The 13,312-nt window shown below is 41.5% G+C and overlaps 1 protein-coding gene across 2 annotated transcripts in view; it reads left to right on the top strand.

Annotated features, from left to right (window-relative positions):
- Nucleotides 1–13,213, top strand: part of Tpk1 (thiamin pyrophosphokinase 1) — a 240,713-nt gene extending 227,500 nt beyond the window's left edge. For both annotated transcript variants that reach the window (XM_048340405.1, XM_048340406.1), the window contains one exon: nt 12,374–13,213. In XM_048340405.1, coding sequence (XP_048196362.1) covers nt 12,374–12,492 — 119 coding nt within the window. In that variant the 3' untranslated portion in view covers nt 12,493–13,213. The remainder of the gene's footprint in view (nt 1–12,373) is intronic.
- Nucleotides 13,214–13,312: the final 99 nt, after the last annotated feature.

The following is a 13,312-nucleotide window of genomic DNA, read 5'->3' as shown; positions in this document are numbered from 1 at the left end:
AGGGAAAAGGGGCAGGGAGTACCCTTCACCATTCTGTTTATGAATACCACTTATTGCCGTATTTCTGCATTTGCTAAAACCATCATTTTCTAATAAACACAAAAGAGATCACATATTGCAAGAATTTTCAAAAGAAATTTTATTCCTAAAAGGAGAGTTAACATAAATGCAGTTAGGCAAATTTTTCCAAATAGACATACAACTCCTCCCTCTGACCTTATGAATTATTATCATATATAATAACACATAAGAATATCTGTGTAGGGCTGGGGATATGGCCTAGTGGCAAGAGTGCTTGCCTCCTATACATGAGGCCCTGGGTTCGATTCCCCAGCACCACATATACAGAAAATGACCAGAAGTGGCTCTGTGGCTCAAGTGGCAGAGTGCTAGCCTTGAGCAAAAAGAAGCCAGGGACAGTGCTCAGGCCCTGAGTCCAAGCCCCAGGACTGACAAAAATAAATAAATAAATAAATAAATAAATAAATAAATAAATAAATCTATATGACAGATATGAAACTTTAAAAAAAAGAATATCTGTAAACTATAGTCACGGCCTTTTTCAACATTTTCATAAAATGTTAAAAATTTTTCAAGAAAATAAGGAAACATCCTAAAATAGCAATTAAATCAACCCAATAGGATTTTCTTAATCTCTTTTTTTTTTAAGACAGCTCTTTAAGGTGTGGGAATTTTTTTTTCTTTCTCCTTCTACTTGTCATCTCTTAAATGTCATGAAATAGCTACACTGGAGGAGAAACCTAGGCCAGAAGTTAATCTGTTATTTTTCTATTTTCTTGTTGAAATGGCCTCTTAACTGTTTTCAGGTTGAGTAAATCCCTTTGTGCAGTGGATTTGTGGCTAAATAAAAACAGAAAAGGAAATTCTTCTCTTTCAGCTCTGAAGAGATATCACATACCAGACATATCTTTGCAGCTTTGCCCATGTACCACATGGGAAGGCTGGGCTACACTCAGCCAGTTGTCCTGTTAAAACTTTAATGTCTTTGGCTGTAGAGTATGCCAGTATATCCACACAGTGGGCTCACTAAAACTCTGCATTTGAGGGTCATGAGCTTTCATCACCAATCTAGTAATCATCTAATAAGGTTCTGTTGAAGAATGTTTTAAGAGGAAAGGTAGCTTTTACTGTGCATTTACAACTTTTTTCTTGAGAAATAAAATGGTTTGTGTAAACTACATTAACTCACCCATAAACACCCTTACCCTTGTACTGTAAACTGTGAGAGCCACACAAAGCTAACTACTATTTCAAAAAGAATTCTGGATTTGAGACAGTAATTTTAAACAACCTATTCATTTTTTATTCAAAAATGCTAAACTGTCAGGCTAACCGAGGAAGAAAAAGATATTCAAGAACCAGGTGCCAGTGGCTCACACCTGTAATCCCAGCTACTCAGGAGACTGAGTTCCAGAGAACTGAAGTTCAAGATTAGCCCAGCAGAAACTTCTTTAGACTCCAATATAACCAGCAAAAAGGAGTGCTGTATACATGTCTCAAGTGGTAGAGTGCCAGCCTAGAGAACACAAGATCAAACCCCAATGCTGCAAAAGAAAAGAAAAAAAAAAGCTGTTGAAGTGGTAAATTTATCAAATAAAATTACTGTGCTTCCACTTAAGAGTGTAGAAGCATCTTTAAGTCATGAGCCAAGATGTGATCAGTCCCTCTCCGGTGAAATGTGGAAGAAGTTCCCACGGAGGTAAGTCTGGACACAGCTCTAGAACGTTCGTCCCATTTCCCAGGTAGCTGACAGGAAGGATTCGGTACACAAAGATGAGTCCTTCCTCTGATAAGGAAACAGCATGGGATGCTCTTGTTTCTTTGGACTTGTTTTCAAAAGCAAAAGACCTCTGTAGAATAAGGGCCAAAATAACCCTAGTCAATCAGGTTATTGAGTACAGCAAAACCACCTGAAGACCTCAATCCACAGATGTGTGACTCATATTTTAGGAAATTCTCCTTCCGTTCTCAGAGGAGGACACCAACGTCACTTCCATGTCCAGCGAGGAGTGGGAAATGGGACCATCCAACCCTAATGGAATGAAGAATTAGAAGCTCTGGGCGATGGCTCAGAAGTGAAGTTGCCCCAAAGCCAAGGCCAGGCAACTGGATGAACTGGAAGTTCATCAGCCAGTCCTAGGTACCCAAGAACAGGGCAGTGTAGTGGGCCAAAAGCTGAAGAGCAGTCTTGGCAATGGTTCCCATGTCTCCAGATGGTACGGATGTAGGACAAATAAAGGGACCCATATGCTCCACTGCCCTTCAGTTTGTCTTGCAAAGAACATCTCGTTCTTGAGCAGAGTACAAAAGTTAGAAGTCACATTGGTAGCCATCAGGAGAGTCAGATGGGGCCCCGTCCAATGGTTGGACCAAAATGAATAGGATGTGCCTTGAATGTCAACAAGGAACTGCAAGGACCCGAATCAGAGGAAAACTCAACAAACTGCCCCAATGACTAAATAGCAGAGCTGGCAGCAAAGGAAGAAAAGGGAATTCTTCATGTTTCCTACTTACCAACCTAGATACTTGCAGGAAATATACAGGATTGCTTAGTTACTGAGAACATAGGGAAGACTTTCTCAAGCTCTTCGTGCACTTGTAATTTCACAGTCTTGTAATTTCACAAGTTCTTTTTTTAAAAAAATAGCCAAATTATAACAAAAATGCTTTTTTGCAAATTATTTCAAAGCTTAAATTTGCCCATGTTGTACCAAATAAATATAACTTCTTAATCTAAAGATTCGATATAATGTTAGCTAGTGAAAATGAATGGTACTACTCAATTTTGGGGGGATGATTTTTTTTTTCAGTAGAAGAATCTACCATCATCTATACCTTTCCCTAAAGACTGCACCATCCATGTTCCTACATGAAAATTTTGTGATCGTAGCTTTTGGAGTAGTTAGTGGCAAAGTTCTTGAAAACTTTAATTTGCATTATTTTCCTTACAAATACAGTTATTTGCAACCATTGAATTTCTCTTACATCATCTCTAATAATATACATCATCTCTGTAATATATTTTTTCTGATTTTTAATTGATATTTATTGCCAACGTGATGTACAGAGGGCTTACAGTTTCATAAGAGGGCTTACAGTTTCATAATAAGGCAGTGAGTACATTTCTTAACAAACTTGTTACCTCCTCCCTCATTTTTCTCGCACTTTCCCATCCCAACCCCCCTCCCCCCACCGAGTTGTACAGTTTGTGGGTTTACAGCATATAGTTTTGTAAGTATTGTTGTTGCATTGGTTCGCCTTTTGCCTTTTGTGTCTCCATTTTGATGTTCCCCTTCCCTTCCCTCGTTTTGATAAACAAATATACAATACCCAGGGTACCAGCATCCGTTACAGTGACATCAGGGGTAAAACCATATACATATGCTTTTTAAAAAAATAGTAAATGAAGCCTTTTTAGTTTTCTTTCTTCTGTATCCATATTGAAAAGTACAAGTGTGGAGTAATTGATTTTTTTCAACTTTAATATGTTTCTTACAGATCTGGAAAAATGTTTTTACTAAAAGCCAAGCATTGAGCCCCAGCTATCAACCCAAAACTATTTGGTCATTTCTTTTTTACCCCACATCTAGCCTACAGTTACTGCTTAATACAGCAGTGGCCGACACACTCCTTTAGTGTTTTACTGTGGAATTGTTGCATGTTCCAAATAGCAACAATCAGTACAACGTATGTCATTTAAGGACTTCCTATCTGTAGCCTCCACACTGTAACTTACTCCAGAAATAAGGATGAGAAGATGCTGAACCTTCCACTTTCAATAATTAGTATGCTTTATAAAGATGTACATAATAAAGCCATATTGTCAGGTACTTGAAAAACTAACTATGTAGCTTAAATGATTTAACTCTGATTAGGTAATCCAAAAATAGTTAAGGACCTTCCCACGTGTGAAGGGTGGAGGGTGTGGAAGGTGATAGAAAGAGAGATAGAAAGCATGTGGAACTTCAACCGGAAGACTTGGGTTCTAATTCCATATGCCTTGGTCATAAGGTACCTTGAGTTTGTTTTTCTGTCTTGAAAATAAAGTGGTTGGACATTAGATCAGTGATACTTGAACCACGTCCTCTAAAGCCCTCCACAGTTATTTGCCAGAGGCCAATTTGCTTTGGTTAGTCAGTAAAGCTAAGTAGGTAGAGCTGTGAGCTTAACACTCCTCATTGGATAATGAAGGAGCTTCCCTGTTGTCTGAGTTAACCCACTGGACTTGTTAATGTCCTTTCTAGATCAGAAATTCTATGATAATTTAGGTGAGAACAAGTCCTATTTCTGCTTACAAGGAACTCATAAATTGGAAGGAAAGGATATTTGAGCATTTAATTATAAGACACGTTATACACACCAGCCCTGTGAGTGGTGGAGTCAATGGGCTAGGAGAAAGTTATAAACTGAGGCTGGGATAATTTGATATGTAACTTTGCACATACTTAATGCAAAGAAAGTTCATCCAAGTAACAAGTTCAGGCTATCACCAGGAAAAGGTCCATGGTATGAATGTTAATAAATGGATTGATTATAACTGGAGGGGGTGGGGAATATATTAATTGTAAATTAAAGTAGTTTGTCTTTAAGAATGTCTAATATGCTCATGCTCATTAGACTATTCATACACTAAGATGCCAGCTATTCCAAATGTTAAATATTACCATTATATATCAGTGAGGGGAAATTAAAAATGAAAATAGGCCATGATGAAAATATATTATGAGCAGGCACATAATATATATTTTGTGGTATGGACAAAGCCCAAGACAGTACTTTATTACCTTTAGCATAACAAATCAAATCTGTTCATATTTAAAAAAAAACATTTGAGCATAAATCAAATTCTGCATTTCTTAAAATAGTAGTTAGACAAATTCACAAAGTGAAAGTCTGATCTACAAAGAGCGGCTGGGAATGTGGCTTAGCGGTAGAGTGCTTGCCTTGCATGCATGAATCCCTGGGTTCAATTCCTCAGTACCACATAAACCGAAAAAGCTGGAAGTGGTGCTGTGGCTCAAGTAGTAGAGTGCTAGCCTTGAGCATAAAGAAGCCAGGGACAGTGCTCAGGCTCTGAGTTCAAGCCTCAGGACTGGCAAAAAAAGAAAGAAAGAAAGAAAGAAAGGGCCAGTACCTGATCTACAAAGAGCCATATGACTGAAGGAATTCTGCTAGACAGTAAGCATCCCCCCACTATTCCTGTGTTATGAGTACCTCTCAATACAGCAAACAAAAGCCAGCATGGGCACTGATTGGATTTCCATTTTGAGGGCCTCATAGAGTTTCAGACTAGTATCAGAATGATCACCTACCACCAAAGTCCCCCCACCCCCCCCCCCCGCTGTCCACGGGGGCTCGTGACCAGGGGTGAGGAGCTCTAGAAAAACTAGAGTTGACAGGTTCCTGTGTCAGCTGGTAGCATCCATGTGGGGGATGACAGAACCAAAGATGGGGATCACAGAGCCACCCAGGGCCGGGTAGCTGGGAAGGTGCTTGACGAAAGTAGTGGGCATTTCCCTGCAAGGAGCCCTGGGGGATCGTGGAGAACCCCTTTCTAAGGTGCCCAAGCTTTGCTCATTTCTCAATACAGTCACAGTTTTCTAGTTCTTCCAAGGTGGTGGAAACAGGAAGGCTACCGATTGGTGTGGTTGGGTTTGAGAAGGCTACATGCACAGGATATAATACAGTTATTTTTAAAACTCTGATTGTAACCCAGTTTGTGACTGCCTGTACTCAGAGTCTTGGGAAGTTTTGTCCAAAGTACTCCTTCTCTTTGGCCAGGATCCTTCATATGCCTCCTTTGAAGAAATGTATGCTATCCTACTTCTGTTTTTATTGTTTAAAAACATGTTATGAGAGAATGTAAATATATATGCCCAAACACATCACCCAGTGGTGATGGAGGCATGTATTTTGAGTTGTGAATTTTCCCCTTTACACGTTGCATCGCTCTGCACTTTACATCTTCAACTGCACTGTATTTCATCAGACTTACATGTGACGTGCACTACTTAATCCCAGACTGGCATTGAAAGACTGCAAGGCTTCTATTTTTAAGAATGTCAGAAAGCATTTTTCTGAGGTGACACCAAGGGCATCCGCGGTGGACGTGCCAGGCCTGCCGCCGTCCTGAGAGCCACTCGACCTGACTTCCGCGCTCAGCCTTTGCGATTCCTTCTTGACCCACAAACCGACATGGAGCACTGGCTCTCATGGTTTCCTTACTGTCACCACCTTTGTCTATGCCCAGTGCCACAACACAACCCAGATTCTTCCCATCACAGAAGGTAGCCCGTGGAAACATTGCTCATAAGATGAATAGTGCCTTTAGCAATGGAGTATATATGCACTTTCTTATAGAACCAAGTTGTCACGTGACTAAAGGCATAAGGAAGACCGTTTAAAACTACTCTTATTCAAAGGAGTCATGCCTTCCAGAGCAGGACATTACTTCTCACCCATTTCATGCAATCCGAGGAAGATTATGCATATCCTGTGTCACTCCTCTTCTCTCAGAAGACACTTATGCCTTCACTTGTGCGTATTTGCTATTTGGCTTTTTTATTTGCCTGTCTGTTTGAGGTTATCTGATGTGAGTATGAAATTTTCAAAAAAAGAAAAAAAGCATGGATTCTCTCTCTTCAGCTTACTTTGAATAGATGTCACTTGTGGGGAGATTGATGAAAAGTAATTACTCTGTGCTACCTCGCATATTCTTCTCTTTCTTCACTTTTCTATGCCATTTCCATGTGGTTGATATACTTATAATAATCTCTATTGACATTTGAAGGACAGAAGCAAATGGCACTTTAACACTTCCTCTGTGCAGCTGAAGCTGATAATAATACAGATCTCCTACACTTTTCTGGAGAAGTCAAAGCCCTTCACAGACATTCACTCACTCGTCTGTATGATCACGGTATTGGGAATTACTGGGGATGGGTACTATTAGCACTTTTCCAGGTAGATGCTAAGGTCACCTGGGGAAATTCTCATGAAAGGTGTGGCGGGTTGGAGTGGAGCGCTCTGCCGTTTTCCAGGGTTGTGCTGAAGGAAGCCCAGCTGCACAGAAGGATGCCCTGCTCCCCAGCCAGGCAGCAGCACGGTGGGACGAGAAGTCATCTAGGACTCGTTGCTGTGCACAGGCTGCAGTTCTCACACTAGTGTGAAAGATCTCAGGCAGGCCAGCACTCCTGGGAGACAGTACAAAGCCTGAGACCCCGAGGGCAAGCAGAAGAGCAAGGAGAACCAGCTCCAGAGCCCTCCCAGAGAGTCCATCACCCCTCTTCACACACACACTTAACCCCAGGTGATACTACTTTTCCCCCTGGTAACTAAGCTTCAGCCACATCTACACAGATCATTTATTTCTCTGTGTGACTGCCAGGCCTAGGTCTTGAACTCAGGGCCTCAGCATTATCTGGCCCTCAGGTTTTATGTTAAGGCTAAGTACTCTCCCACACGAGCCACAGCTCTGGTATTTTACTGCTTAAAATTAACTGTTCCTGCCCAGGTTCCTGCTTTGAACCACAATCCTCAGATCCCAGGCTCCTGAGTAGCTAAGGCTACAGGAGTAAGCGACCAGTACCTGGCCAGAACATTCATTTACCACAAATACTAAATGTCAGCAGGTCATATTTTATGGCTTTTTATTATCCTTCATATATTATAACTGCTGTAAACCTTTTTTTCTCCCTGATGGAGCTCTGTGTGGTCCTTGAACTACAACAGCAAGCCTGCTCTGAGTAGAACATACCAAGGACATAACGTCAAGAAATTATTTTATATTTAAAAAATCACGGGTTTTATTTATTTTGGGAAAACTAAGCATTGGGAAGAACGGGTGTTGGGAGACATAACTGGAGTTATCCATTTGGATTCCTCCAAGTAGCACCATTGCCCTGGTCTAATTGCTTTGCAGTCAGCAGGCTGAGTCGTAACCCAGAAAATGTAGAGAAAGAAGAATTGGATGTCAGAAGCCTTCTAATGTCCTCAGCCCCGGTCCAAGGTCAAGAGAGATGTGAGGGAGATGAAGACAAATGGAAGCACCTCCAAAATGGCATCATAAAAGCCCTTGCATGGGGGAGTCTAAGGGAGGGTTTCTTGTCAGGGTGGAGGGGGGCGCGCATGCTCGCCTTGGAAGTCTCTAGCAGATCAGGGTTTGGAGACACAAAGTCCCAACGAAAAGCACAGATGAGGCTGTTAGCAGAGCCATGCAGAACAGTAAGCCTTATCTTTCTCTTCTTCCACGTGTAGGAATCTGGAGATGGCAGGTTAATTTTCAGGTCCCCCTGCACCTGGGAAGCGCACAAAGGAGGAACTCAGTCATGTCCTAGGCTGTGCGCTTAGCACCAGCCTGGGAACTCCTCCAACGTGAAGTGCACGTATATCTCAATTGGGCACACATTTTCTTCAATTCAGATTTATCTTAGTACACTGCCGATCATTGAGCATTTCTCCATGCTGGATACTGGCATTCGTTCAGCTCTCGTGAGAGTAAGAGGTGAACACCAGTGCAAGTGCGTCCCTTTATCAGGGCCTATCTCTTTCCCTAGATTTTTTTCTCCAACTTGCAATTTGTTGTGGTAGTGGCTATGCTGGTACTAAAGCTTGAACTTAGGGCCTTTTGCTCTCACTCAAATTTTTGCTCACAACTAGTGGTCTACAACTTGTGCAACACAAAATGCCACCGTCTGGAATTTTGGTAGTGAAATGGAGATAGAAGCTCTTGGACATTTCTGCCCAGGCTAGCTTCCAGCCAGGATCTCAAATCTTAGACCTGAGTAACTAGAATTACTGGCATGAGCCACCGGCACCAGACCCAAATTTTAATTTTAATATTGGAAGCTTTCTAACCTACAAAAGAACTTTGTGCAACAAGGTCTGAATACCTTCCACTGAGATTTACCAACTGGTTTGTTCAGCAGTGGTATTTCTGTTTTTCCCATGTTTACTTGCATTTTATTCTCTGAATCATTTGGAAATGGCTTGAAGATATACAGGCTAGAATTATGTAGTATGTACCTCCTAAGAACTAGAAAGTCTGCCACACAATTACAATGCCATTATCTATTCTAATATAATATGACATTGGTAGTATAGTATTATTCAGTCCATATCCTATTCAACAATAATATGAGCTCTGAAGCAAATCATTCATTGGCTTTAGTTGTAATGTTTGCTTACATTTTTAATTGAGAAAACTCTTTCCTCTCTTACGGTCTTCCAGGCCATTTATAGTTTTGATGAGTTCACAAAGCTGATTTGTCCACTTTGACTACTATTCTTCCTTTGTCATTTCCCTCTGGTTAGATGCAGGTCAGGTATTTCGTTTGCAAACATCATCAGGTAGCAGCATCATATGAGATAGCACATACCATTTTTTTTTCTCTTATTGATAATGCTCCTTGATCGTTTAGCTCAGATATAAATCAGGAGCTCGCCCTCTTGCTTGCTTTTCTTTGAACTGAGCAGTCGTGTGTGCTGTAGTGCTTTGATGCTATGGGAATCTCACATTCCCCAACAGCATTGTAGTCCACGATTGAATATCCATTGATGGACTTTTCGCCTTGACCAGTCATACTTGTGGCTACAGGCTACAATATGGTGATTTTCTGGCATGCTTTCCTTCAGACGTTGGTGTCTTTTGCTAAAAGAAATATTTCCGAGCCCACCTTCGGAGAATTTATGCAACTGACATGCACGTGGGTCCTCTTCCTCCCCTCCCCTTTCTTTTGTGTTACAGGGATTTGAACCCAGAAGGTCCTCCTTGCTAGGCAAGTGTTCTAATGCTTGAGGCCTATCCCTAACTAGAGATTCTTTTTCATTATTCAAGGACTTATCATGCATTTTTCTCAGTAATATGTCCTGCTTCAAATTGCTCCAAATTGTCCCAGCTTTGCTGTCCTTGTGATGTGTCTAAGTAAGTTTTTGAACATTGTCTCACAACTTTGTGGAATAAGATGTTGCAGGCTCATCCTAGACACTTTGCCTGCCTTACACTGGGATTCCAAACAGCTTTGGATGTGTTAGGGTAGCAAGCAGCCCCTTGAAAAGAGAATTAGTAATGCATTCCCTGACAGGTGAAAAGTCAAAGACAGATGAGAAAGGAGCATTTGAGGGGAGACTGGAAGGATACAACGGGCAGAGGAAACATTGCATTTGTTCCAGGAGGGGACCCAAAAGGTTATTTCATGAAGAAAGGAAATTCCTGGTCTATCCAAGGACTAGCAAGTTGCATGGAGGGGCTACCAGATAGGAAACTGCCAGATAATAACATCCTTGAATGCAGTGCCAAGTCACATCGGCGGAGCAGGGCAGGGTATATTTTATTTTGATTTGAATATTACCTTATCCTCAATTAGAATCCATCCTTTATTCTTTCTCATAGGAATGACATCACTTGATGTGGGATCTAGAGGACTAGGAAGGAGAGGTAATAACTTAGAGGAAGGACTACAATTAGAAGATTACCTGTTACACGTTCAGGCAGGAGTCTTATTTTTATATGCCTTACAGAACATATAGTGTTTATTCTCTTGGTAATCTTAAATAGGTTTGTTTAAGTGCTACATTTTCAGTTATCTTTTCTGTGTCGTGTGTGTGTGTGTGTGTGTGCCAGAACTGGAGATTGAACTCAGGGTCTTACACTCTCAGATGGCTTTTTTGTTCAAGACTGGTGCTCTACCACTTGAGCCACACCTCCACTTACGGCTTTTTGCTGGTTAATTGAGGATAGAGCCTCTGGGAGTTTTCTGCTCAGGCTGCCTCTGAACTGAGATCCTCAGATTTCAGCCTCCTGAGCAGCTAGGATAATAGGTGTGAGCCCCCAGTGCCTCGCTTAAAAACTACAAGTATAATCTACTTGGTTTCCAGAATCTTAAAACACATTTGTCACAGACAGTTTCTACACTAGAGTTACGAGTCCTGCTAACACACTGTCCACTGGGCTGGGCCTGGGGCCGCTTGATGGGCCCTGGGACTCTAATCTTGGACCCAGATGGTATCTCTATTGCTCATGCTGTGCCTCCCACCCTGACCATCACCAGACCCCCAGCTACGGAGCAGATCTGGATCTGGAAGTGCCGGTGTGATTGTCACCACTATTTAGAAACTTGATCTCACAAAGCCCAGGAGCCTCTTGTTCTGGATGTGAGATTCACTCAGTATCACTGGATGCTGCCGCGATTTCATAGCCCTATTTTTGCATTAGTAAAAATGTTGACAACTATGAAAATGAAGTAACTTGGATTTTAATACATAAGCCCTGTGAAGCGATAGCATTGATTTATCTACTGTGCTGTAATGCCATTTCTGTATTTTGAAATCACCTTCCCAAGATTTCCTCAGAAAGATGGCAGGCTCCCTCTAGTGGGAAATGAGAATTATAATTGATTTTTTTTCCCCTCCTGAGCGGCATAACTTTATAGGTTTGGTTTGAAGGAAAAGAAGCTGCTTCTGACTGGCAGTGTGGGCTCCATGGCATTTGTTTATTTTTCTCTTTGAATTTTTGCCAAGAAAATCCTATCGGGCATTAAGAGACGTCGCAGGAGCGCCAGGCTTTCTGAGTTGACGTGAGTGAACTATAACAGCTTCTGCGTAAGCCAGGACTGAAGGGCACTGACTTAGTAGGAAACAAATATAGGCTTATATGTGGATCTTGTGTGTTTATTTTTCAGACTTATAACTATATAAACTCTGCTTGCTTAGACCTTTAAGTCTTCTACTTTGATAATTAAGGAGCTTAAAAGATTATCTCTTGTCTTGGCTTCATTTTACAGCTTAATTTGACTTGCTGAAAGTCCCACATTTCAAGATCTGCTCTGACCTTTGAACTCTCAGTCACTTTGCTGCACAATGAGTAACCCAAAGTCACTGTGGCTTTTCCTCATGAGAAAAAATAACCAGCAGCCCTTGCTTTTGTAGGCAATTAGCTTTCCCCATCACTTATTTATGAAGCTAAACTATATCTTATTGGGTCCAATAACTTACATAAAATGTTAGTTCTGAATCATGGAGGAAAAAACAAAACCACTAGGGAAAGAACAGACATACAGAGGTGAATTTCGGTTTCATAATTACTACACGAAAAGAAAAAACTTCAAACCAAGTTTACATTAATGGTAATATTCCCTCAAGTGGGAAATGGCCCATTTAACTAACTTCAGAAAAGAGGATTGTAGCAAGTTATGGATACTTTCCATTTTAAAAGTCTACATCATTTATTTCCCCTATTCTGATTTTATATTTCTGCTATCGAAGTGTGCTAACTGCTTTCTGATACCTATTGGCCAAGCCAACTCTGGACAAAGCCTGCCTCTCACTAACCTGTGTGCTCCTTTGTTTCTGACAGCAAATGACGAGCTGAGCTTTGGAACACTGGTCAGTACCTCTAACACCTATGACGGCTCTGGGGTGGTGACTGTGGAGACGGATCGTCCCCTTCTCTGGACCATGGCCATCAAAGCCTAGCCTGCCCGCCGACGTCGGCCAGCGCCTCCGCCTTACCGCATCTGCCGAAGACTTGTTGCTCAACACCCACCGTTCATCTGGGGCTGCAGAAATCGAAACTTCTCTAGGGAATGCCACCCCGTTTCAAGATAATCAGAACTGGAGATGGAGCTCAGTGGCAGAGAGTGTGGATGTTTGCCTAGCATGCACAAGTCTTGGGTTCAGACACTAGCACTGCAAAAATCCTAATCATAATCTTAATGCATTGATAGTGTTTAGACCATCCAGGTAACACTACAGATGACAGTGAGGGGGAAAAAAAATTATGTGTCATGAAAGTGAATGAGCTCTATTACATTCTGCTGGATAATTTCAGAACTATTTTTTAATCATTCCATTTATGTTAGAAAATTGTCTTTACCTGTGAAGCTAGGAATTAAAACCCTGTACGGTTCCTCCTGAGGTCTTAGCACTTGACAATGTGCTTGACAGCAAGGGCCAGCTCTGAGCATCTCTAATACTGTACTCTTCTATATAACATATACTATGTTTTACCTTTAAGAAAAAGTCTTCCAGATTGGTGTGTCAGAACTGAGAGGTTTCACCCTGGTTTTGTAACTCTAGCAATGTCTCTCAAAAATAAATCAAGAATCAGGTGGGCGCCGGTGGCTCACACCTGTAATCCTAGCTACTCAGGAGGCTGAGATCTGAGGATAGCAGTTTAAAGCCAACCTGGGCAGAAAAGTCCCTGGGAGCTTCTTATCTCCATTTAACCACTCAAAAACCAGAAGTGGTGCTGTGGCTCAAGCTCAAGAGCACTAGCCTTGAACACAAATAGGCT

Source organism: Perognathus longimembris, chromosome 2 (assembly GCF_023159225.1).
Source record: "Perognathus longimembris pacificus isolate PPM17 chromosome 2, ASM2315922v1, whole genome shotgun sequence".
Classification (NCBI taxonomy): Eukaryota; Metazoa; Chordata; class Mammalia; order Rodentia; family Heteromyidae; genus Perognathus; species Perognathus longimembris.
This window is presented reverse-complemented; position numbering and strand designations above follow the sequence as displayed.